Genomic DNA, 27,276 nt, shown 5'->3' on the forward strand with positions numbered 1-27,276 from the left:
TGCCAAGGTTGTTTAGTCTTAATCCTCACAATTTCATCAGAATAGTTATCCATTTATCAAATGAGAGTTTGAGGACTCAGATTAGTTAAGTAATTTGTCTAAGACATAAAGGTAATGGGACTTGAAAATATAATCTATCTGAATGGTGTTCTGGTTATTTTCCATGTGGAACTCATTAGTGATGTACCCTTTTCTCTAAACCTACCCATTTACTTTGTCACTGCTGGAACCTTCACTGAGTTCTTCCTCTCTTCTTTCAAAGACATTATAACACAAGCATACAGTTTAGAAGTTCCTGTAAATACGCTATATAATATTCATGGATTTCTTTTTATCCTCCACTCTTTGTAGACTTATTTAGCACCTTAAATTTTTTTCAATTCCTCTACCTGGACTCCTGTCCTCAATATTTGAGAATGTTTTTGGCTATTTACTTCTATTGAGCATGATTTTCACTTATCTCCAATTTCTGCCATAGAAGTTTTATTTTTCATGAAACAGGAAAACTTTATGTGTACAATTTATTGTTATTTTTCAGATTTGCAGTGCATGTGTGATACTGTGTTATTTCCAAACAAAAGCATTTTTGAAAAAATCATTTCAATGGTGTATAATGGAAAGATTAAAGAACCACCTTGATGGATCCAATTTCACAGGCCTATGTGAAAGACAACAGAGAACTGAGGAGGAATATTTCAGGCAAGGGAAATATGAAAATATGCATACTTTCAGCCAGCACCCAGCAGCAGCACACATTCATAAGACTTTTCATAAGAATTCTCAAGAGCTGCATCAGGGAGGTAATACTAACAAGAGACCTTATGAATGTAAGGAATGTAGGAAAGCTTTTAGTTGTGGATCACAACTTACTCTACACTGGATAACTCATACTGGAGAGAAACCCTATGAATGTTTGGAATGTGGGAAGGCCTTTGGTCATGGCTGACAACTTAATCGACATCAGAAAATTCATAATGGTGATAAACCTTATAAATGTAGGGAATGTGGGAAGGTGTTTATTCAGCTATCACACCTTGTTCAACATGAGAGAATTCATACTAGAGAAAAATCGTATGAATGTAATGAAAGTGGGAATACTTTTAGACATGCCTCACAACTTGCTAGACATCAGAAAATCCATTCTGGTGAGAAACCCTATAAATGTACACAATGTGGGAAGGCCTTTATTCAGCTGTCACATCTTGTTCAACATCTAAGAATTCATACTGGTGAGAAGGCTTTTAGCTGTGGCTCAGAACTTACTCAGCATCAGAGAACTCATACTGGTGAGAAGCCATATGAGTGTAAGGACTGTGGGAAGGCCTTTAGTCATGGTTCACACCTTGTTCAACATCGGAGAATATAGTGGCGAAAAACCTTATAAACGTAAGGAATGTGGTGAGGCTTTTATTCAATAATCACATCTTACTCGACATCAGAGAATTTATGCTGGTGAGAAACACTATGTATGTGAGGAATGTAGGAAGGCCTTTATCTGGAGCTCCAAATTCACTCAACATCAGAGACTTCAGATTGGAGGAAAAAAATGAATGTAAGCAAGGTGCAAAGCTCTTCCTGGGTGGCTCACAGCTTTACAACAGATAATTCATATTTAGAGTAACCCTATGAATATAAATAATTTAGAAAAGCCTTTATTTAGAGCTCATACTTTACTCAACATCAGAAAATGCATACTTGTGATAAATACTATGAATGTAAGAAACGTGAGAAGGCTGTTAGTCCTAGCTCAAAACTTAAAGATTAAAGAATTCATTTTCGAAGGAAAAAACCTCCTATGAATGTAAACAACGTGGGAAGGCCTTGAATTATAGCTCAAACTTATACACCATCAGAGATGGGATACAGGCTGGAACAGAAAAGTGAAGACTGTGGGAAGGTCTTTATTTATTTTTCCCCCAAAGCCCCAGTAGATAGTTGTACGTCACAGCTCCACATCCTTCTAGTTGCTGTATGTGGGACGTGGCCTCAGCCTGGCTGGACAAGCGGTGTGTCGGTGCACACCTGGGATCCAAACCCGGGCCGCCAGCAGTGGAGGTCGTGCACTTAACCACTAAGCCACGGGGCCGGCCCAGTGGGAAGTTCTTTAGTCATGGCTCACCTACTGGCAAGAAAGCTCTTTGTAAGCTATGTAGGAAAGCCTTTCTTCATGGCTCAGACCTGTTCAACATCACATAATTTGCAATGGTGAGAAACCTAGGAGTGTTAGGAATACATAAAAACCTTTCATTAGGATTCACAACTTACTCAGTATCAGTAAGTTCATAAATTAATAGAGGGTCACTTTGATTTGTAATGCATTAGTTATGTAACAATTTACTGGAAGAAAATCCTGTACACATAAATCCCATTTGCTTCCTATTTATACCTTAGCATCAGAAAATTTATTCTGGGTAAAAATTTGAATGTAGAAAATCCTCCCATCACAACTTAGACTTTATAAAACTTGAGATAACTCTTACTAGAAATCTTTTTTTTTTTTTTGAGGAAGATTAGCCCTGCACTAACATCTGCTGCCAATCTTCCTCTTTTCCTTTTTTCTCCCCAAAGCCCCATTACATAGTTGTGTATCATAGTTGTAGGGTTGTGGCCGTTCTATACGGGATGCTGCCTCAGCATGGCTTGAGGAGCGGTGAGTAGGTCTGCACCCAGGATCCAAACTGGTGAACCCCAGGCTGCGAAGCGGAATGTGCGAACTTAACCGCTATGCCACCAGGTCAGCCCCTAGAAAACTTTTTTGTAAACCCATAGTACATATCTTAGTTCTAGCATTCTCTTATTACTGGAACATTGAGTAGGTAACTTACCTGCTCTTTTCCTCTTTACTCATTTTTAAGGTGGAGGGAATTAAATATTTCAACCCATATATTGTCTGCCACATGTTCCCAATAAGTGTTGACAATATCACTATCACTAGTAGTATTATTAGGCATTAAAAATGAATGGATAATCCTTTATATTTCATTAACTAGGAAAGGATTTATCTCTTACTGCTTGTAAGAAAATTAACTTCAGAATGGATTGGATATCAGAAGGCCATTATTCAGATCTTTTTTGCTATGTTTGCAAATTCACACTGAGAAAATAATAACCCCATGATAAAGCAAGTGTGGGATTATTAATAGTATAGCTCTTAACGTGTTTTGTGAAGTAACTTCAAATATAACAAATTTCCAAAAGCAAAAGTTGTAAAATTTTTATTTTCTACAATTATGGATGGTGAAAAATTCTAAGCTCTTAGAAATTTAGTAACATCTGCATGCTTAATTATTTTTAAAAAGAAATGGAGAATAGACTCTTAAATGGAATGACAATGATCCCCTAGTATATCAAGATATCGGATATGGCCAGAGCTGTTTTCAGTAGAAGTTAATGCATGCATCATATTTAAGAGTCAAGGGAAGTTTTTATCATTTTCACACTGTATCTTCAGAACATAGTGGGTACTGAATTAATATTTATTGAATGAATAAGTATGCATTTAACTTAAGAAACTGGGGAAAATTTTCAAAACAATCCTGAGGGGCCAGCCTGGTGGCATAGTGGTTAAGACTGGCACGCTCCGCTTCCACGGCCTGGGGATCATGGGTTTGGATTCCAGGTGTGGACCTACACCACACATCAAGCTACGCTGTGGTGGTGTCCCACATACAAAGTAGAGGATGATGGGCACAGGTGTTAGCTCAGGGCCACTCTATCTCACCAAACAAACAAACATACAAAAAACAAACACTGAAACGAATAGATGGAAGAGTCTAATAAAAATTAAGAGATTAATGAAACAGAGAAGAAAACAATAGACAAAAATCTAGTTTATTTGAATTTGCTAGACTTTATCATGTCTCATCTGATAAAACAGGTCATATCTCAATCCAACATTATGAGTGAGAAAGGAGTTGTAACTATAGATGTGATGAAGATTTTTAACTATAATAATTTTATTACAATAAATTTAAAAATCTAGAGAAAAGGCATAATTTTTTAGATATATATGTCACCAAAACTGGTTCAAGAAGATAAACATTTCTTAAGATGCCAATTAACAGAGAGAAAACAATAGTTGCAGATCTTTGCCTTTAGACATAATTAGAATAAGATAATTTTAGAGGTGACATCTTGAGGGAACAGATATCAACTCATCACACAAGGCTCACATTATCCTGTTCAAAATGCTAGAGCAATGCTTCTCAAACAGGCGACTTCCCCCCCAGGGAGAGCTGGCAATGTCTGGATACGTTTTTGATTGTTACAACTTCAGGAGGAGGTGGTGCTACTGGACCCCTCCAGTGGGTAGAGGCCAGGCTGCTAAATGTACAATGCACGTGGCAGCCCCCGCCAACACACAAAGAATTATTTGGCTGAAGATGTCAATAGTACTGCTGTTGAGAAAACCTGTGTTCAAGGATAGCACCTTAAGGACAGATGCTACATCAAGATCAAATGGAGCTTTTATTTTAAACATTTGCATAGATTATATTTAGGTTTTGAATATCATCATTTATTTCTTATTTATTGGGATTTTTTGTCTTTGGTATCATTTGCTATATATATTTGTGTGTGTACATGTGTGTATATACACATATGCATGTATGTGTTTATATTCCATTTAATAGAAAATCTCTCTTTTCCTTTGTGGTTTATTTTCATGTCTGTCTTAGAAGTATTCCCCACACCAAGGTTACACAAATAAATATCCTTCTAATAACTTCTTGTTTCATATGTGGACATTGAAAGATTTTTTAAGAGTAATATACTAAACAACCATATATCTACTATATAAAATTAACATTTTAACAATTTAATTTTCTTGCATATTTTTCTTTTTCTGTTCTTCATTTCCACTTTTTTTTTTGTAAGGAAGATCAGCCCTGAGCTAACATCCATGCCAATCCTCTTTTTGCTGAGGAAGACCAGCCCTGACCTAACGTCTATTGCCAATCCTCATCCTTTTTTTCTCCTTTTTCTCCCCAAAGCCCCAGTAGATATTTGTATGTCATAGCTGCACATCCTTCTAGTTGTTGTATGTGGGATGCCACCTCAGCATGGCCTGACAAGCGGTGCATTGGTGCACGCCTGGGATCTGAACCCAGGTCGCTAGTAGCAGAGCGCACTCACTTAGCCGCTAAGCCATGGGGCTGGCCCCTTCATTTCCACTTTTTTTGTGTGTGTGTGTGAGGAAGATCAGTCCTGAGCTAACATCCATGCCAATCCTCCTCTTTTTGCTGAGGAAGACCAGTTCTGAGCTAACATCTGTTGCCAACCCTCCTCCTTTTTTTTACCCAAAGCCCCAGTAGATAGTTGTATGTTATAGTTGCACATCCTTCTAGTTGCTGTATGTGGGACGCCGCCTCAGCATAACTGGAGAAGCAGTGCGTCGGTGCGTGCCTGGGATCTGAAACTGGGCCACCAGTTGCAAAGAGCACGCACTTAACTGCTAAGTCATGGGGCTGGCCCCTTCATTTCCACTTTTTAAATTTCACTCTCCTTCTGCTTGTGCCAGGGGTAGCCATCACCATTACTTTTATGTATATGCTTCCTGTATATGTATGTACATATTGATAAACACTGTGTAGTATTTTCTGTGGAGTTTCTTCGTTTATCCTTTTAGCATCATACAGTTTCACCATGGTATATTTAGATGTCACTTTATTTTTATTTTATTTGAGATTCAATGTAATTTTTGAATCTAAGGATTCGTATCTTTCAATTCTGTAGAAATCTAAGCCACATATTGCATTTCCCCATTCTTTTATCTCTTTTTGGACCTCCAATTAAACATACATTGGGCCTTCTCAGTCTCTTCTCCATGTCTTACTTTTTTTTTTTCCATCTGTTTTTTTCCCCTCTCTGTTGCATTCTCTATACTTTTAAGGTCTATTTTGCAGTTTAATAATTCCTTTTTTCAGCTAAGTCTAATCTGTTGCTTATCACTTCAGTTGAATTTAATATTATTTATGGGTTTTTTCCTAGAAATTTTATTTGGTTATTTTCCAAATGTAAAGGTGCCTGGTCATTTTTTGATAGTCACATTCTATTTTCTCATGTTTTTAGTTGACTCATTTTTAAACACATTAAACATAATCATTTCACATTTTATCTTTGATAATTCTAATATGGGAAGTCTTCATGATTCTGGTTCTGATGTATTTTTTGTTAGTTTTGGTTTTGTTTACTCTCATTTATGTAGTCTTATTTCCTAGTGTGGTTCTGTGGTTGGTTTTTTTGGCTTATATTCCTTGGAATTTTGTCTTTGGGAATTTTTTGAAGTCTGGATTAAAAGTATACTTCTTTAGAGACCATTTGCATTTTTTTCTACCATGCACTGGAGACATTAGCAATGAATTCATTTTAAGTTAAAATTCATGCCCTGCAGTTTTTAAGACCTTGCAAATACTGTGTTAGGTTTCTAAACCTATGTGAGGGGCCTACATGTGACCACAAATTTTCAGGGGAGATTTTTTTCCCCTGCACTTAGAACCAATGTGAAAGCAAACATTGTTTATTTGTCTTACACTGTGAGATGGGTTTTTTTCCTGCTTTTCTCCTTCTTTAAGGAGATAAACATTTCAGTTTCTGAGTTTTATGTTTTTAGTATCTACCACACCATAAGTGGGCCCCAGGCTTTCTCTCTTCTCCCCTACAGCTATGTGACTATTATGATGGAAACTCCAGGACACCAAGGTCTGGTGGGTACCCTTTGAGGATTCCAACAGCTGTAGTATGCTTTCATGTCATTCCCATCTTCAAATGATTTCCCTTAATTCTTAACAGTCCATAATATGTTCTAAGGGACTCTTAATAGAGCCTGCATCTGTAGGAATTTTCTATGAGGAGTTCTTCAGCCTACATTGCCCATCATATTGTCAAAATGAAAGCTACCCCACTCTATCCTATTTCTGTGGTTTTTATCTGGTAGCACTTCTCACTATCTGATTTGTGTTTGTGTGTGTGTTATGCTTCTTTATCCTTAGTAAGAATGTAAGCTTTAAGAGGGCAGTAATATGTCAATTTTTAAATTGCTATTTCCACAACTCTAGTAAACCCCTGGCCTATAGCACAGTTAAGGTTTGTCTAGATAGAGATAGCAGATGATGCCAAAAAGCACAATAAATTGGTGGGAGAAAAGAGGGTTCCCTACCAAATACACAAATCTGTTATTGTTCTCGGTGAAGATCCAGAAGTAGAAAGAGGTCATCTCTATTTCAAGCATGCTCTGGTGTAAGATCAATCAAGATGAAAATTATGGTAATAAGTTTTAAAGGTTTAAGTTGGAAGTTTTTCATTCATGAAAATCTTGATTGATATAGCACTACGGGCAACATGGCTCAGTTTACCACTCTCAATGTGTGGAGATAATGTCAAAATCTAAATGTTACCTTGTCACACTTTAATAAGAATCCAGGTTGCTTATTTTAAACAAAGCTGCTGAATTTTTCTTAAGAAATGAGTCAGTAAGAGCAAACTGCATAGAACGGCTTGTGTTAACATATCTCCCACAGAGCCTACATAATATCAAATCTGCACCTCTTGTTCTAGCTCCACTAGTACCTCTCTGCCACTTCTAACGTCAACATTTTTTGTTTTTTTTTTTCCTGAGGAAGATTGGCCCTGAGCTAACATCTGTTGTGAGTCATCCTCTTTTTGCTTGAGGAAGATTTGCCCTGAGCTAACATCAGTGCCAATCTTCCTCTATTTTGTATGTGGGTCACTGACACAGCACGGCTGCCAATGAGTGGTGTAGGTCTGCTATCAGGAACCAAACCCAGGTGCAGGGCAGAGCATGCTGATTTTAACCACTAGGCCACAGGACTGGTCCTAACATTTTTTATGTTTTAATCCAGCATACTCAAGTTCTGTAAAAATATCATAATTTACCCCAGCTATGATCCATCTTAATTCTTGAGCCTGTTTTCTTAGTTCACCAAAAAATGTCCTCCATTTCTCCTTCTAATTCTTTGACTCGTTCTTCAAGCTTCTATCTCAGGCCACAGATACTGAAAAGTGGCCTTCTTATTTTAGTCATCCACTGCATACCCTAACTGTGATCTCCTTTAGTTTCAGAGCACAAATGAAAGAGCTCTCTACCAGACTCTACCACCTATTAGAGTCAAACTCTGATCATTTAAAAAAATTTCTCTGCATTGCTTCTCATCTGTTAAGTAGAAAGAGGTACAGATGTGCTTTCATCTCACAGCATTTCACATTTAGCAGGTGTCCATGTAGCACCTACCATATGCAGGAGTTTTCCTTTTGGAGATAAGAGATTGGATATAGACATAAAAATGACCATACCCATAAGTATAAGTGGGTGCCAATTATTATATGTGCTCCCTTTCCCAAAATATGTAAAACTTGTTGAGCGTCTTTTCCTTCTTCTTTTGAATGGGAACAGTGATTGTTATGGACTAAATTGTGTTTCCCCAAAAATTCATATGTTGAAGCCCTAACACCCCAATGTGACTGTATTTGGAAACAGGGCCTTTAAAGAGGTAATTAAGGTTAAATGGCCATAAGGGTGGGGCTCTAATCCGATATGACTGATGTCCTTATAAGAAGAGGAATAGACACCATGGATATGTGCACACAAAAATAAGGACATGTAAGGACAAGCAAGAAACTGGCCATCTGGAAGCCAATGGAAGGCCTCAAGAGAAATCAAACCTCCTGACACCGTGACCTTGTATTTTCAGTATCCAGGACTGTGAGACAATAAATTTCTGTTGTTTAAGCAACCCAGTTTGTGGTATTTTGTTATGCCAACCCTAGCAGACTAATACAGTGACTTTTCAGGATATCACCTTTCAGTGAAAGGTAAAGGAAACAATGATTCTGGCATTTTAGCCAATTCTTTAAGAAATCTAGTAAAGTTAGAGCTGTTTGTGCTCAAATAGACCTAAAGTAGGTTTACCCAAGAGAAAATGATTGGAGAAGGACTTCCAAGTTATTATACCTCATTCTACTTCCTGGGAAAATTGGAAATTAAGTCTATTCTTATTTCACAGGATAGGTGATATGACGTGAAAAACCCGAACCACATGCACCTCCAGCTGAGAGCATCATTCTGTCTTTATTGGAGGCCATCACTTCAGGCCCTGGGTTCTGCACACGTCTTTTCTGTGGTAGTGGGTACACCACTGCAGGGCATGCACTTCTGAAAGGTCTGACATTTAGAACGAGAGTGCACAATGCTGCACATGCTATGGAAGTGCTTTTCTAGGACTGGGATTATTTGTTGAACTGCACATAAGTGATTTCCCCAGTATAGAAAGTAGGACTATTGAGTTTTGGTAGTACATGCATTTTCAAGTTTCTCTTAATTATCTAAATTACAACATATTCTTGTTAAAGCTTTGTGTTGAGGCAATGCTCTACTACTCCATAGATAAGGGCAACTGATAGTTTTTGAGTTTGAATTTTTTTATCTGCCCTGTGGGCCAGGTCAGAAATTGATTACTTGAGATCTTTTCACTCCTTTGTTATAGCATTATTCTGTTAGAAAACAAAGCAAAGTTAAAATAAACAGTAGGGTTAGGGTTAGAGTTAGGTAACTGACAAGGTAATTATGGAGGACCTAATTTTAAAATAATTACTCAAAATAAACTCAAAATAGATTAAAGAGCTGAACATGAGACCTGAAACCACAAAACTCAGAAAAGAAAACACGAGGGGAAAGCTCCTTGACATTGGTATTGGCAATGATTTTTTTTTGGATTTGACACCAAAGCAAAAATAAACAAGTGGGACTACATCAAACTAAAAATCTTCTGGTCAGCAAAGGAAACCATCAAGAAAATGAAAAGGAAACCTATGGAATGGGAGAAAATATTTGCAAACCACATACATATCCAATAAGGGGTTAATATCAAAATATAAAAGAAATTTATACAACTCAATAGCAAAAAAAGAGAAATAATCCAATTAAAAAATAAAGAAAAGGACCTGAATAGACATCTTCCCCAAACAAAATATACAAATGGCCAACAGTACATGAAAAGGTGCTCAACATCACTAATCATCAGGGAAATGCAAACCAAAACCACAATGAGATATCACCTCACACATGTTAGGATGGCTATTATCAAAAAGTCAAAAGATAAATGCTGGCAAGGATGTGGAGAAAAGGGAACTCTTGTGTGCTGTTGGTGGGAATGTAGACTGGTACAGCTACTATGGAAAATAGTATGGAGGTTCCTCAAGAAATTAAAAATAGAGCTACCATAGGATTCAGCAATCTCACATCTTGGTATATATCCAAGAGAAACAAAATCATTATCTTCAAGAGATATCTGTACTCCCATGATTCTTGCAGCATTATTCACAATAGGCAAGGTGTGGAAACAATCTAGGTGCCCATCAACAGATGAATGGATCAAGAAAATGTGGTAGGTATATGTATAATGGAAGATTACTCATTCTTAAAAAAGAAAATCCTGTCATTTGCAACAACATGGATAAACCCCAAGGGCATTAGGATAAGTGAAATAAGCCAGCTAGAGAAAGACAAATACTGCATAGCATCATTTACACGTGGAATCTAAAAAAAACATTTTTTTTTTAACTCATAGAAACAGCAGAAAAGTGGTTGTCAGGGGCTGGGGAGTGGGGGACTAGGGAGAAGTTGGTAAAAGGGTACAAACATTTAGTTATACGATGAAAAATAAAAAATAATAATAATTACTGAAAGTGATTATTTCCCATAGAAGCCTGTAGGAATTATGAGAGAATATCTCTCTTTTTAGAGTTATCACTCTCTCTTTTGTTCACTTCATCTTAACATTGTGGGTTTGTAAGTTTTCACTATGAAAGTTGTGAAACTACATAAATGATTTTAAAATACATTATAATTCTATCACTTAATTGTCTTCACAATTCTGTGATGTAAAATTTATTATCCTCATCCTATAGATGATTTTGGTGGTTTAATGGTTAATATTTGGCACTCTCATCACCATGGCTTGGGTTCATTTCCTGGTCAGGGAACCACACCACTTGTCAGTTGTCATATTGTAGCAGCTGCATATGGCTGTGATGCTGAAAGCCACATCACTGATATTTCAAATACCAACAGGGTCACCCATTATGGACAGATTTCAGTGGAGCTTCCAGACTAAGCTAGACTAGGAAGAAAGACCCGGCCACCCACTTCCAAAAAATGGCCATGAAAACCCCATGAATAGCAGCAGAGCATTGTCTGATAGAGTGCCAGAAGATGAGAGGATGGCTCAAAAAGACCAGGCAGGGTTCCACTCTGCTGTATACAGGGTTGCTAGACGTCAGAATCAACTCAACAGCACTAACAACAAATAGATGATTGAAATTTTTAGTTTAGAAAAATCCCCTGTATTATTTATCGTAGCATAAATTAGCCCAAGGCTTAGCAGCATAAAACCACAAACATTTATCATTTCACAGTTTCTGTGCCTCAGGAATCTGAGTGCAGCTTAGCTAGTGCCTCTGGCTCCAGGTCTTTCATTAGGTTGCCATCAAATTGTTGTCTGGGGCTACTGCCTCATCTGAAGGCTTGTCTGGGGTCTGCTTCCAAACTCACTCATGCAGTTGTTGGTAAGATTCAGTTCTTTGTATGTTGTTGGACTGAGACTTCAGTTCCTTACTGGCTATTGGCTGGAGGTGTCCCTCAGTTCCCTGCCATGTGGACTTCTTCATAGGGCATCCCATAACATGGCAGCTGTCTTCTTGCAGTGCAAGACAGTGAAAGAGAACAAGCAAGAAGGAAGCCACAGTTTCCTTGTAACCTAATCTCAGAAGTGATATTTTATCACTTTTGCTATTTCTACTTGTTTGAGATGAGTCACTAGGTCCAGCCCACACTCAAGGAGAGGGGAATACACATACATGAATACCAGGAAGTGGGATCATCAAGGCCATCTCAGAAACTGCCTATTACAAGCCCCATGAAGAGCATTAAAACACATTTGACAAACTGGGAAAAGAATTTGCAACATATAGAAAAGACAAAATGGTAACTTTCCTAATATATCCTAAAATCAATAAAGATAAACAACCCAAAAGAAAAAATGGGAAAAGAATATGAAAGAAAATACCAATGGCTCTTAAACATATGAAAATACGCTCAAACTCATAATATGTGAAATACAAATTTAAACTAAACTGAAGTACCATTTTCACTTGGGTCAAAGGCTACATGCATCTTAAATTTGATCGATTTTGCCAAAATGCTCTTAATAGAGGTTGTACTCTCATTAGAAACAAAAAGTACCTGTTTCTCCAGTACCTTTGCCAATATTGTGTTATCAATTTTTCTTTCTTTTTTTACTGTGTTGTAGTACACAACATAAAACTTACCATCTTCACCATTTTTAAGTGTACAGTTCCTTGGTATTAAACATATTCACATTGTTGTGCATCCATCACTACCATTCATCCCCATAACTTTCATCTTGTAAAACTGAAACTCTATACATATTAAACAATAACTCTTCATTCTTCCCTCCCCCCAGCCCCTGGCAACCACCTTTCTACTTTCTGTCTTTATGATTTTGACTACTCTAAGTCCCTCATATAAGTGGAATCATACATTATTTGTCTTTTTGTGACTAGCTTATTTCAGCGAGCATAATGTCCTCAAGTTTCATCCATGTTGTAACATATTACAGATTTTCCTTCCTTTTTAAGGCTATTATTCCCTTGTATATATGTACCACATTTAGCTTATCCATTCATTGGTTGATGGACACTTGTGTTGCTTTCATGTTTTAGCTACTGTGAATAATGCTGCTATGAACATGGGTGTACAAATATCTTTTTGAGACCCTGCTTTCAATTCTTTTGAGTATATGCCCAGAAGTGGAATTGCTGAGTCATATGATAATTCTATTTTTAATTTTTTGAGGAACTTCCATACCGTTTTCCACAGCAGCTGTATCATTTTGCATTCCCACCAACAGTGCACAAGGTTTCCAATTCTTCACATCCTTGCCAACACTTGTTTTCTGGGGTTTTTTTTGATGGTAGCTTCCTAATGGCTGTGAGGTGATATCTCACTGTAGTTTTGATTAGCATTTTCCTAATTATTAGTGATGTCAAACATCTTACCATGTGTCTATTGGCCATTCATATATCTTCTTTGGAGAAATGTCTATTCAAGTCCTTTGCCCATTTTTGAATCAGTCTTTTTTGTTGAGTTTTAGGAGTTCTCTATGGATTCTGGATATTAATATCTTATTAGGTATATGATTTGCGAATATTTTCTCCCATCCTATGATTGCGTTTTTACTCTGTGGATAGTGTCTTTTTATGCACAAATTTTAAAAATTTTCATGAAGTCCAGTATGTCTATTTTTCTTTTGTTGCCTGTGCCTTTGGTGTCATATCCAGGAAATCATTGCCAAATCAATGTTGTGAAGCTTTTAACATGAATCAATGTTGTGAAGCTGTTTTCTTCTAAGAGTTTTATTGTTTTTAGGTCTTAACATTTAGGTCCTTGATCCATTTTGAGCTAATTTTTGTTTATGGTGTTAATAAGGGTCCAACTTCATTCTTTTTCATGTTGATAGTCAGTTTTCCCAGCACCATTTGTTGAAAAGACTATCCTTTCTCCTGAAATAATCTTGACACCCATGTCAAAAATCATTTGACTGTATATGTAAGGGTTTATTTCTGGGCTATCTATTCTACTCCATTGATCCATATGTCTGTCTTTATGACAATACCACTCTGTTCTGATTACTGTAGCTTTGTAATAAGTTTTGGAATCAAGAAGCGTGAGTCCTCTAATTTTGTTCTTTTTTGGGATTATTTTGGCTATTCAGGGTCCCTTGAGATTCCATATGAATTTTAGGATGGGTTTTTCTATTTCTGCAAAATGTGTCATTGGGATTTTCAAAGGGATTGCATTGAATCTGTAGATGGCTTTGGGTAATGACATTTTAACAATATTAAGTCTTCCAGTACATAAACATGGGATGTGTTTCCATTTATTTCTATCATCTTTAATGTCTTTCAGCAATGTTTTATAGTTTTCATTGTACAAGTCTTTCACCTCCTTGGTTAAGTTAATTCCTAAGTATTTTATTCTTTTTGATGCTATTTGTTATTGGAATTCTTTTGGTAATTTCCTTTTCAGATTGTTCACTGAGTATAGAGATGCAACTGATTTTTGTGTTGACTTTGTATCCTGCTACTTTGCTGAATTCATTTGTTAGATCTAACAGCTTTTTTTATGGAGTCTTTAGGATTTTCTATGTATAAGATCATATTATCTGCAAACAGACATTTTTACTTTCTCCTTTCCAATTTGGATACCTTTTATTTCTTTTTCTTGTCTAATTGCTCTAGCTGGAACTTCCAGTACTATGTTGAATAATCTGGCAAAGGTGGGCATCCTTGCCTTGTTCCTGATCTTAGAGGAAAGGCTTTCAGTCTTTCACCATTGAGTATTATGTGGGTTTTTCATATTTGGCTTTTATTATGTTGACATAGTTTCCTTCTATTCTTATTTTCTTGAGTGTTTTTATCATGAAAGGGTGTTGAATTTGTCAAATGCTTTTTCTGCATCGAGATGATCATGTGGTTTTTTTCCTTCACTTTATTGATGTGGCATATTACATTGATCTATTTCCATATGTTGAACCTTCTTTGCATTCCAGGAATAAATGCCACTTGGTCATGGAGTATAATCCTTTCAATATGCTATTGATTTGAGTTAGGATTTTCTGGTGGATTTTTGCATCTATATTTATAAGATGTATGGTCTGCAGTTTTCTTTTCCTTGGTATCAGGGTTATGCTGACCTCATAGGATAAGTAAGGAAGTGCTCCCTCCTCTTTAATTTTTTGGAAATGTTTGTGAAGGACAGGTAATAGTTCTTCTTTAAGTTTAGTAGAATTCACCAAATGATCAGGTCCAGGGCTTTGCTTTGTTGGGAGATTTTTGATTACTGATTCAATCTCCTTACTAGTTCTAGGTCTATTCACATTGTTTATTTCTTTGTAACTTAGACTTGGTAGGTTTTCTGTTTCTAGGAATTTGGCCATTTCATCTAGGTTATCCACTTTATTGGTGTAGTTGCTCAGAGTACTCTCTTATGATTCTTCTTATTTCTGTAGAATTGGTAGTAATATCCCCACTTTCATTTCTGATTTGAGTAATTTGTCTTTTTTTTTTCTTTGTCCATCTAGCTAAAGGTTTGGGAATTTTGTGGATCTTTTCAAAGAACCAACTTTTGATTTTCTCTATTGTTTTCTATTCTCTATTTTATTTAGCTCTGCTTTAATCTTTATTATTTCCTTCCTTTTGCTAGCTTTGGAGTTAGCTCTTCTTTTTCTAGTTCCTTAAGTTGTAACATTAGGTCATTGATTTCTTTTTTGTTTTTTAATGTAAGCATTTATAGCTATAAATTTATTGGGGACAACCTTATTGCAGACCTTTTGTATGTGATAAGCCACTTCTCTCTGCTTTCAAGATTCTGTACTTGTCTTTTAAAAGTTTGATTATAATGAGTTTCTTGGATGTTTATATTCATGTCTTTTATTAAATTTGGGAAATATTTAACCATTATTTCTTGAAATAATCTCTCCTCTCCTTTCTCTCTCTCTTCTCCTGCTGGAAATCTCATGTGTATGTTGGTATGCTTGATGGTGTCCCATGGGTTCCTTAGGCTGTTTACTTTTCTTTAATCCTTATTTATTTCTGTTCCTCAGACTGTATAATTTCAATTGTCCTATCTTCAAGTTTGCTGATTCTTTCTTCTGCCTGCTCAAATCTGATTTTGATTCCCTCTAGTAAATTTTTCATTTCAAGTAGTGAACTTTTCAGCTCTAGACTTTTTGTTCATTTTTATGTTTTCTCTTTACTGATATTTCCATTATGTTCATATATAATTTTATTGGCTTTGTCCATGTTTTCTTTTAACTCTTTGAGCTTAAGATCATTAAAGTTGTTGTCCAGTAAGTCCACCATCTGATCTTTCTTAGGGATAGTTTCGTTGATTTTTTTTCCTTTGAATGTATCATAGTTTTCTGTTTCTTTTCATGTCTTGTGATTTTTTTGCTGTTGAAAACTGGACATTTAAGTCTCACAATGTGGTAACTCTGAAAATCCGATTCTTTTCCTTCCCTAGGGTTTGTTATTTTGTTTCATTTTGTTTGATTGTTGTAGGGTGTTTCTGTGCTGAGGATCAGCCTAACATGTAAACTTAAGGACTTTTTAGGTATTTTCTGAGCCTGTGCCTTTCTCTGGGCATGCAAAGTGAGTTTATAAATTCCACTGTATGTGTGGTTGCTTGTGAATGTCCTGGTCATTGAATATCTCTCTCTCTAAAGGGGAAAAAGAAAAAAGAAGAAAAGTAATATCCCTTCAAATCCCCTAGAATTACTTCAGCCAGAGTGAGAAGGACTTGCAAAAAGTGGCTGCCTGCCTCTATGCCTGCACCTCTGAGATCAGAAACAGTAATCAGTGATCAGCACCGATCCCTGATTTTGGAAGACCGAGTTCTTCTTGCTCATTTTGGCACCCACAAGCTGCTTGCAAGCTGTTCCAGAAACAATGAATATCTGCCATGGTGCTGGGGGTTGGGCTGATGGATAGCTGCTACTGTACTAAGAGCTGAAATTGACCAAAATTAACCACAATTACCATCCAACCCTTCTCCAACATTCAAAAATAGTTACATCAGAGTCTGCCAGTGCAAATGGCTACATGGGGAGACAGACTCCTAGTGCTTCCTATGCTGCCATCCTCCCTCTAGCTCCACCTCTGGCTTCCTATGCACACCTTTTTAAACCAAATTCACCACTGAGAAGATTTGCTTCTGTTATAATAAAAGGGGTGAAAACAATAAATGTTCCTCCACAACTGTTCCCTCCATCTTACACACACACACACACACACACACACACAGGAAAGGATATCCAAGATGTAGTTTTGAATTAGAAAACCACAGAGAAATGTGTATAGCATGATTTCACTTTTCTTAAAAAACGAAGCAACATTTATATATAAAGGAGTTTGCATGAACATTCAGAAAGGGTATGAAAAGATATATATTGAGCCCTCAACAATAGCTTTTTTGCTTAGAGGAGGGAGGTTGTAGAATAAAGATGGAGATAAACACTTTTTCCTTCACTTCTATGTAGTTTCACTGTTGATTGTGAAAATGTGTTATTTTTGTAATTTTGGAGTTTAATAAAAGGTTGTAATATATTTACATACAGGAAAAAGGGAATTTTATCAGTTAATAACAGTAAATTTTAAGAGTAGAGGCGGAGTCAACATTGTAATTAGTTACTTTATCCTGTCTATTCTTTTATTTGCTAACATTTTTACCACTAAGAAAGGCACCTCTGATTTTCTCAAATTGATTTATGAAAGACATGCCAATCTCACTTTTTCCTATTAAGATATACTATAATATTAAAAATTATTTTTAAAAACTCTCTCACAGGACTAATAAAAATGTTGAAAGAAAAAATTACCTTTGTGAATATTGGCGTCATGCATTTTCCCTCTGCAGAAAACGATTAGCCCACACATATGTCAGGTAGGTTGCTGTCTATAATACAATAGGCACAGGAAACCCCTTAGTGGCCAAATTGTGAGTCTTTATCCTCCCAGCCATACTTCTTAGTTAAGCAAATACGAAGTTATATTCAAATCCCAAAGATGATATCTGTTAGAGGCAAAGGGGATTTTAAAATAAAATTATTTTGAATCATGCTGGGTTAAAAATGTAAATTGTGCTTTTTTGTCTTTTTTACACTTAAATTACAAGGTTTCTGAGCCTTTTGATATGCTTATCTATAGTGGGTGTCTCCCAGAGAGAAATTTATTATGGTGTTTCTCACTCTTGCTTGATAACAGAACCCTTCTTCTAGGAAGCACTTTGGGGGAACAGTGTTCCTTAGGACACACTCAGAAAAATAAAGCATATGCCTGTGAACATGGCATTTGAAATGGGTAACTCAGTGACCTATGAGTACCCCAAGTCACTCAATATTATATTCACAGTAATTTATTTTATAATGGCATCTACTATGTTCTGCATTGTGTTCACTGCAATAAAACCTAGTTGCTATAGTGTACGGAAATGGTGGAAACTGCTGGACTGTGACAGATTAATAAAAATGATGTCAGGGCTACACAATACAAGGAAAAGGACAGGGTGTTACAGATTATAATGGATGACCATATGATATCATAGACTGCTCACTGCTGAAGGTGTTGGCCATTCATTTTTTTTTTTTTGGTGGGTTAACAATTAATGATTAAAAATTAGGATACTAGTTGTATGTTATTTAAATATTAAAAAGGGATATATGTGTATGTATGGAATACCCTCCCTTTTCAATCCTAACTCAACTCAAAAGAACACATCCAGAAGTCCTTAGAATTGTATCACAACTTTTTTCAATCTTTTTACTTAGAACCTTACCTATTATTATAATTGTAAATATTATTATTTTGAAATAAGTCACATTCCTTAGTCTTATATGCCTTTATTCTTTGTACAACTAAATTTATAGTTTATATATTTCAGATGCCTGAACATACTTTCATAAATGAAACAGGCCAGGTTCTTTTTTTTTTTTCAATCTAGGTAAGTTTTAACATCAGAGCTAGATTTATCATGGAAGATGGCAAGCTTTGCACATAGTTATATGTTCTGGAATAGTTCCTTAAATATTGTACATTTTTAACTTCTCATTCCCACATGTTGGGTTAGTGACTTCTTTAGGGGTAGGTATTTAACTCTAATTTACTTTTTTTCTCCCTGAGATTATTGGTCTAATAAGATTTTTCTACCTTTTCCTGGATCAATACTAGAAGTTTACATTTTATTAAAAAAATTATAATTATGTCTAGAACTTGAAATGTATTAAGAATAGTAGTAATATAGTACTGATTTAAAGACTATTAAATTTGCATGCATTTGTCATGTCTACCCATTACTTATTCATTACATTGTTTATTCGCAACTTTTATAGTTTTTTCATCAGAATCAACAATTTGTTTTTGCTTGTTTAAAAAATAAAATATTTCCATACTATTGATTCATTACTTTTTATGTTTCTATGTCAATTATTTCTGCCTCTATGTCCTAATACTTTCCTTTTATTGCTTTTTGGTTTATTTTACTGTGCTTTTTTGTTAAAAAATGACTTTTATGTTTGATTAATTAATCAGCAATTGATTATTAATCTTGCAGATATTCTGACATGTCATGCATTAGTCTTATGTATTTTACTGGATATAGTATTTGCTATACCCTTCAGGTTTTTTTATACAGTGAGCTCTTTGCCATTCATTCTCTTCCAGAGATTTTGCAATTTTAGTCTTGATTTCCACTTTACGTTAATGGTTACTTAGATGGGCATTAAATGGATATTCAGATATTTTAGGCTATACTATTACTGTCAAGTCTTTTGTTATTACTATGATTTTGATCCAGAAGCATGACCTCTATATTGATTTTCCTTCTCTGGAACTGATTATAAAGACACATTACTACATCTTTCCTCTGCCCTTTTTTTGCATGATATTTTTATGCAGTCTAAAGGATGAGGTCTGAATAAAGTGTTTCCTTCATATTAGGTTCTGTTTTTGCTTTTAATTCTTTGGAATGAATTATCTCATGTTCAATAATGAAAAATTGCTGATAAGTCTTCCTAATATTTACTTTATTGATAACACAATAACTATCATAAGAAATATGTAAGACTGACTGTGGTACACAATATATTTAAGTTCCTTTCTACAAATAATAATCATGATGGCTAACACTTACTGAATAATTATAATGCAACAGGTACTGTTCTAAGAAGTTTAGGTTTATTAACTCATTTGATCCTCACAATCATGCTACAAAGTAGAATATCCCTATTGCATAATGCATACACAAAATACCACAAAACATACTTACATATTTGTATAGGGATCAAAGATTTGGAATGATGAAGACTAAACTGATAACAGTGGTTACCTTTGGAGAGCGTACAGGGATTTGAGTAGGTACGAAACAGGAATTTAGGAATATGTCATGTTTAAATCTTTTCGAGAGTAGAATGTATTTGTGCATTATTTGCAAAAAAATTAATTTTCCTAAAAGAAAAAGATAAGCATACAGAGACATCTAGAAAAATGCTGATCTAGGACATTGTTCATGAGCTCCCCAAATTAAAGGCAAAGCATCAAATGTATTTGGTAAATACAGCCCCATAATGAAAGCATTTAACAACAATAAAGGATTTCTAACAATGGACAGGAAAATTTCTCTGGTATAGGAGTGGCAAATGAAAGTACAGTTATAGCACGTTAATATATCATAAGAACAAAAGCTGGAAGGATCTGATCCAATTATTTGACAGTGGTTTGCTCCAGTTGATAGAATTGCAAGTCATCTTTTTACATGTTTCTCTATATTTTCTAAAATTTTGTGGTATTACTTTTATAAAGGAAAAATAAAAGCAATCTTTTCAAACAAAAAGATATATTTCAGTTATTATAAAGTATTAAATTTATATAACTAAATAATGAGAGCAAGCAGAGATATTTAGGATCAAGTTAGTAGAAAAGAGGGTCCCAAAACATAAGGCTAACTTAAATAAGAATATATAGATCAACAAGAGGAAACATAAAAGTGAGATAAGTTAATAATTACATGGTGCTGAGATAAGAATTTGAGGGAAAATGACCAGTTTAGGCACTTTCATATTTTGGAGTAAGATTTGAAATGGTTTGAAAAGTTGAGTATGAAAAAAAATTATAGATACTAATTTTAAATGGTAAATCCCCATGGTTACTCTCATGGGGTACTTCTGATGCCAAATAAGTTCGAACTATTGATGTTTTCCAACATTTATTTTCTTCATAGGGTGTTTCCACTGTTTGCATTCTCTTCAGTTATGTAGACTCAGAACCAAGAAAATGTCTTCTACACAGTCCTTTCAATCATTGGGTTAATCAACATTATGAATTCTCTGATGTTGAATAAAGCTTGAGCTCCTAGTGAAGGCCTTGCCACAGTTCTTGCATTCATAGGGTTTCTCACCTGTATGCATTTTCTTATGTACAGTGAAGTTTGAGCGATAGCTAAATGCCTTCCCACATTCTTTACATTCATAGGGCTTTTTACCAGTGTGAAATCTCTGATGTTGAGAAAGGTATGAGCTACAACTAAAGGTCTTTCCACAATCCTTACATTCATAGGGTTTCTCACCAGTATGAATTCTCTCATGTTGAATAACGCTTGAACTCCTAGTAAAGGCCTTTCCACATTCTTTACATTCATAAGGTTTCTCACCAGTATGAATTCTCTGATGCTGAACAAGTTTTGATTTCTTATTAAAGGCCTTCCCACATTCCACACATTCATAGGGTTTCTCACCAGTATGACTTCTCTGATGTTTGGTAAGATAGGAGCTCCAACAAAATGTCTTTCCACATTCCTTACATTCATATGGTTTCTTACCAGTGTGAATTTTCTGATGTTGGGAAAGGTATGAGCTAGTTCTAAAAGCCTTTCCACATTCCTTACATTCGTATGGTTTCTCACCGGTATGAATTCTTTGATGTTGAGAAAAGTATGAGATCCAACTAAAAGCCTTCCCACATTGTCTACATTCATAGGGTTTCTCACCAGTATGAATTCTTCTATGTCGTAAAAGGTCTGAGCCACAACTAAAAGATTTCCCACATTCCTTACATTCATGAGGTTTCTCACCAGTGTGAATTTTTTGATGTTTAGTAAGTGCTGAACCACAACTAAAGGCCTTCCCACAATCCCTACATTCAAAGGGTTTCTCACCAGTATGAGTTCTCTGGTGTTGAGTAAGTTGTGAGCCACGACTAAAAGTCTTCCCACATTCCTTACATTCATATGGTTTCTCTTCATTTTCAATTTTTTTATGTAGAGTAAGAGATACATGCTGTTTGAAAGCAGGTACATCTTCATGAGTGATTATTACTTGGCTTAAATGTGCCTCCTGATGCAACTTTTGTCTCTCAAACTGATCTTTATACTCCCAAACATCTCTGACACTTGAACTTGGCTTTCTAATTCTTTCCATTAACTCCAATTGGAATGTTTTTACATTACTAATTTTTTTCCTTAAAGATGGTTTCCTGGTCACAGACTTTGATGCTTGATCTGAAATGAAATAAATATCAAACATTTACCTTTTTTCTATTCTGAGAGAAATAAAACTTCTACACTAGAAAAGGTGGAAGTAAACTGAAAATGTTTTCAAATAAAATTCTAATAGTGAATGGTTAAGACACTACTGAAATATAGCCATGAATTTCAGAAAATGAAAAAAGAAAACAGAGAGTGAAGAAAGTCCACATAGAAAGATGAGGAAAATGATTAAGGAAAAAGATTAAGTTAACGATAATCAAAAACTTGTATAACTCAGAATTATTTGGGATGCTTGTCAAATATATATTACCCTGGGTGATCATCCAAATTGAAGGAAGAATTGGTTAATTATATATATTTTTATGCACATAATATCATACTGTGTAATCTAAAAGGGGAGGAATATATTTATCTCATAAGATAATATGATAATAAGTAAAACCAGAGGATGTTTCTGAGGTGAAAGGAGGACAGAGAGTTTGCTAACAAGTAATATATTGAAAATGATCTGAACGTAGGTTAATAGGAGGTAGAAATCCAGACTAGTTATAACCTAAGGAAAAACAGATGAGTCAGACATGAATTCAGTTAGAGAAGACTTCTGTGGCTGGACTTCCATATGTTGTGGGGACTTCAATGAAAACACTATTTGGGAATTCCATGAAACATAACCTTAGTGGAGGGAACATTACTCAGCAAAGGCTAAGAGACTGAGGGCGAAGTCAGCTGTTAAGTTCAGATAAATAGGAAAAGAATAAAATGTGTAACAATGTGGGCTTGAGGTAAAATTAGGGGAACTGGGTACTTTTGTACCCCAGCACTGAAATACTAGCTTAAAATTTGGGGAGCAAATCACTAAATCACTCTAAGTCCCTATGCAGTAAAGGATTAACCTTTCCCAAAGGTTTGGTCCTTGACCCGTTCCTGGTAGGTAAACTCTCAGGCCTTGGTATATCCTCTCTGATAAGATTCTTTGTTGATCTAGAGGCCTTGCTTGGGCCATGCAAGATAATCTACGCTAAGAATGTGATTTATTATAGGGGCTTTAGGTCATGCAGTATCAACTTGACCTCTGAGGGACCTGGAGACTGAGGGCAGCCAAGTGGCAGTCAGCAATGCCTACATGACTAACACTCAATAAAAACCCCAACTCAAAAGGTCAGGTGAGCCTCTCTGGCTGCCAATACTCTGTGCTGTCACACATCATTGCTGGGAAAAGTAAATGCTGTCCACATGACTCCACTGGAATAGGACAACTGGAAGCTCATGCTGGTCTCTCCTGCACCCTCCTCTATGTGCCTCTTCCCTGATTTTAATCTGTATTCTTCCATTGTAATAAACTGTGAATGTGAGTATAACAGCTTTTCTGAAATCTGAGTCATTTTAGTAACTCACTGAACCTTAAGGTGGGCTTGGGGACCTCCTGACTGCACATGGTGTCAGAAGTGGGATTTGCTAGAATGACTCTGGTTCACCGAAATATGGCAAAAGTACTGTTTAGGATGAGAAAGATGAGAGTGTGGGGGCTGATGAAACTTAGATTCCTGAATGGCCACCTAGTAACCATAGAATAAAACTGCAGCTATGTGGCAATCAGTTACTGAAGGTAAAAGTTACCAACGAAATTTTGAAGTGATAGATCTAACTCCTGAGGAGTTGGCTCATAGGATACATAAGAAAAAGCAAAGTAAAAAGAAACAAGATTAATGCACAATCCCTTGGTTATTGTTACCTGTAATCCATGTCAAGTTTGTATTTCATCCATTCTGAGCTACAGCCACAGGGCTACTACCAAAGAAAAAGAATATGCTGAAACGATAGCTAAGACAATTAGAGTGATTTGTAAAATGGAGAAAAATAAAGGTGAGAGTCAAGGGACTCATCAAAGAAAGGTGGAAATCTTTGAATGGCTAAGAAATGAGAATAAAGCAAAAAATGATGGAAGCAAAACAAAGGTCTTAATGCAGCACTATTGGAGATGGGGTGGATCAACAGAAGCCTGTGTCAGTCCAACACTGAAGGGCACTAAACAAATCTGCTGTATTTACCCTGGTTTGAAAGAAGCTAGAAAACTTCAAGGCAAAGATAACAATGAGGAATTTGACTTCAAATTGCCTGTGGAGAACTAATCAGTATAAGGATTGAGCAAAGGGCTAAGGCCCTTTGGCCCAACCTCTGGCTGGAGACCCAAGGCCACATGCAAATGTGTGGGTTAAATGGCCAAGGGGCAGGGAAGAAATTTTTCTGGGACTCCTTGACATGGGAATCCAATACACCATGATTCAAAACCCATTGGTGAAGTCTTATTGAGGACTACATTTAGATTGGGAGGATATGAAAATGTAATAGTTGATGGGATTTAGTTGAAAGCTTGGATAAAAATTGAAATGAACACAATTTATGTGAAGTGGTTGCATCTCCTCTACCTGAACATATGACAAGAACAGACCTTATGTTTGTCTAGGAATACTTCCTTTATTTAGTATTGTAAAACAGAAGGCATGTAAATTCAGTTTAGTTAATATTGAGTAGAAATGCTAAACAGAAACCAACAGAATTGCCACAGCTCAAAAAGGTTGTTAACTTGAAACAGAATAGGATACCTGGTGGAAAAAAAGAGATTACCACTTTGATGCCCTGTTAGAAGCTGGAGTGCTGGTACCAACAAATTCTTTCCAAAGCTCTGTGTGGACTGTAGACTGGGCTTTATTTTAAAAGCTAGTGAGTGCCACCCAGAGGCAACCAGTCAGATTTTGGATGAGAAAATTTCCAGTCACTGTGATACAACATACACCATTTGACAGACTCTTATTACCTTGCTTAACTGAAACTTCCTCTAGGACTAAAGAACATAAAAATCTTGAAACCTGAAATATCTATAATGCCTTTGAGCAATTTGATTATGACATGTCCTTTTTTTTCTTAAATGTGTCTTCTGCTATGGGCTCACTAAGCTTGTTGGATCTGTTTTTGTCAAGTTTCAGCCATTATTTCTTCAAAAAATTTTCTGCTACCACTCCTCTTTTTGGGGGAACTCCAAATACTTGTATGATAAGGCTGCTTGAAGTTATCCCACAGACACTAATGCTCTTTATAAAATTTTTCTTTCATATTAGATAAGTTTGTATTGCTTTGCTTTCAAGTTCACTAATTTCTTCTGCACTATCTAATGTCTTCTGCAATGTCTAATCCATCATTAACCCCATCCAGTGTATTTTTCAACCTAGACATTGTAGTTTTCAACTCTAGAAATGAAATTTGAGTTGAAAAATATACTGTGTGTCTGTCTCTACTTAATTTTTGAACATTTATAATTATCATTGTCAATGTTTTCTGCTAATGCTAATATTTGTCAGTTCTGGGTTAATTTTGATTGGTTAAAAATTCCCATCATTACGAGTCTTCTTTTTTTTTTTCCTCCTTTGCATGCATAGTAATCTTTGATTGAATGCTACACACTATGAGGTTTACCTTGAGTGCTGTATTTTGCATTCCCCTAAATCTTCTTGAGCTTTGTTCTGGGATCCAGTTAAATTACTTGAAAATAGTTTGATCCTTTCCTTAATGACGTTTTTAGGAAAATCCCAAGCATTACGCTTTTTATTGACCAGTCTCCTATCCCCACTACTAAGATAAGCCATTGCTGAGGAGTCTAACCAATACACCATGAATTATGAATTTTTCCAATCTGACTGGTATTGTTCCTTGCCTTGTGTGAGTGTTGGGCATGGTTCACTCCAATCTTTTGAAATTTTTTTTTTGCCAGCCTCAGGTAGTTTCCCATTTGCTGATAGTACTGTGCTGAACACTCAAAGATGACCTTCTGCAGATCTTGAAGATTCCCTCACTTTAGTGCTCTCTTGTTTAGTACTCCTCTGAACACTTATTGCCTTGATCACTCTGACTCTCAGCTTCATCTCAACTCAGGGAGCCTGCTGAGCTCTGCCTCACTTCTTTTCTGTGTTGCATACTAGAGTATCTCTTACGGCAGTAAGAGGAGGCAATCATACGACTTTGTTTCCTGTCCCGCAAGAATCACTATTCTCCATTGCCTGATATCCAGACATGTTCCTGAAAAATCACTTTTCTTTTTCTTCTTGTTTTGTTGTTGTTGTTTCAGGCAGGAGAGTAAAACTTCCTGTTACTCCATCTTGGCTAGATGCAGAACCCCTCAGAGCATTGACACATTTATTTTTAAGGCTATTTTTGCCAGAAATAAAATTCTAGTTTGACAGTTTCTTTCAGTACTTTAAAGATGTCTTCCAGTTATCATTGCTTTCATAGTTTCTGATGAAAAGCCTCAGAATCCTTTGTTCCTGTTTTTAATGAGTTTTCTCTCTCTTGCTGCTTTATAAAGCTGTCTCTTGATCATTGCTTTTCAAAAATTGATTTTGATGAACCTAGCTAGATTTTCTTTATTTTATACTGTTTTGAGTTCCTTGAAGTAGTCAGATCTCTGGATTTATAGTTTTCATCTAACTTGGAAATTAATCAGTAATTCTTCTTTCAAATATCTTCGCTGATCCCTTTTTCTCTGGAATTCTAACTACATTCATTTTAGACCACTTGACACTGTTCCACAGGTTACTGTTGTTTTTCTCACTCTCTTTGCTTCATTTTGCATAATTTCTATTTGTTTTCAAAAGCAATTTCTTCTTTTCTAAACTGTGTAATCTGCTGTTAAAATCATTCACTATTTTTATGCTCCCCAAATCTCATATGGTTTTATACTGTTGTCAATTTCTCTCTCCATTATATTCATGTTTTCCTCTAACTTCATAAGCTTATTAAACATATTTATAATAGTTATTTTAATATTCTTGTTTGCTAATTTCATCATCCTTGTCATTTCTATTCACTATTATCTCACCTGATTATGGTCATATTTTCCTGCTTCTTCTATATATAGTAATTTTCCTTGCTGAGGAAGATTGGCCTTGAGCTAACATCTGTGCCAATCTTTCTCTATTTTGTATGTGGGATGCCACCACAGCATGGCTTGATGAGTGGTGTGTTGGTCTGCACCCAGGATCCAAACCCACGAACCCCAGGCCACTGAAGCAGAATGCGCAAACTTAACCACTACACAACCAGGCTGGCCCCAATATCTAGTAATTTTTGATTATATGGTGGAAATCATGAATGTT

General features: G+C 35.9%; 1 protein-coding gene and 1 pseudogene across 1 annotated transcript in view; one reads left to right on the forward strand and one right to left on the reverse strand.

Annotated features, from left to right (window-relative positions):
- The first annotated feature begins 613 nt into the window (after nucleotides 1–613).
- Nucleotides 614–1,366, forward strand: LOC147914477 (uncharacterized; annotated as a pseudogene).
- A 19,079-nt stretch (nucleotides 1,367–20,445) lies between these two features.
- The window catches only part of LOC101400673 (uncharacterized), a 29,345-nt gene continuing 22,514 nt past the window's right edge, over nucleotides 20,446–27,276 (reverse strand). Inside the window, exon 4 of the mRNA XM_087444837.1 lies at nucleotides 20,446–22,141. Within this exon, the coding sequence (XP_087300963.1) occupies nucleotides 20,952–22,141 (1,190 nt within the window). The 3' untranslated portion in view covers nucleotides 20,446–20,951. The remainder of the gene's footprint in view (nucleotides 22,142–27,276) is intronic.

Source organism: Ceratotherium simum, chromosome 20, assembly GCF_057802395.1.
Source record: "Ceratotherium simum simum isolate JZ-2026a chromosome 20, ASM5780239v1, whole genome shotgun sequence".
In the NCBI taxonomy this organism is placed as follows: domain Eukaryota; kingdom Metazoa; phylum Chordata; class Mammalia; order Perissodactyla; family Rhinocerotidae; genus Ceratotherium; species Ceratotherium simum.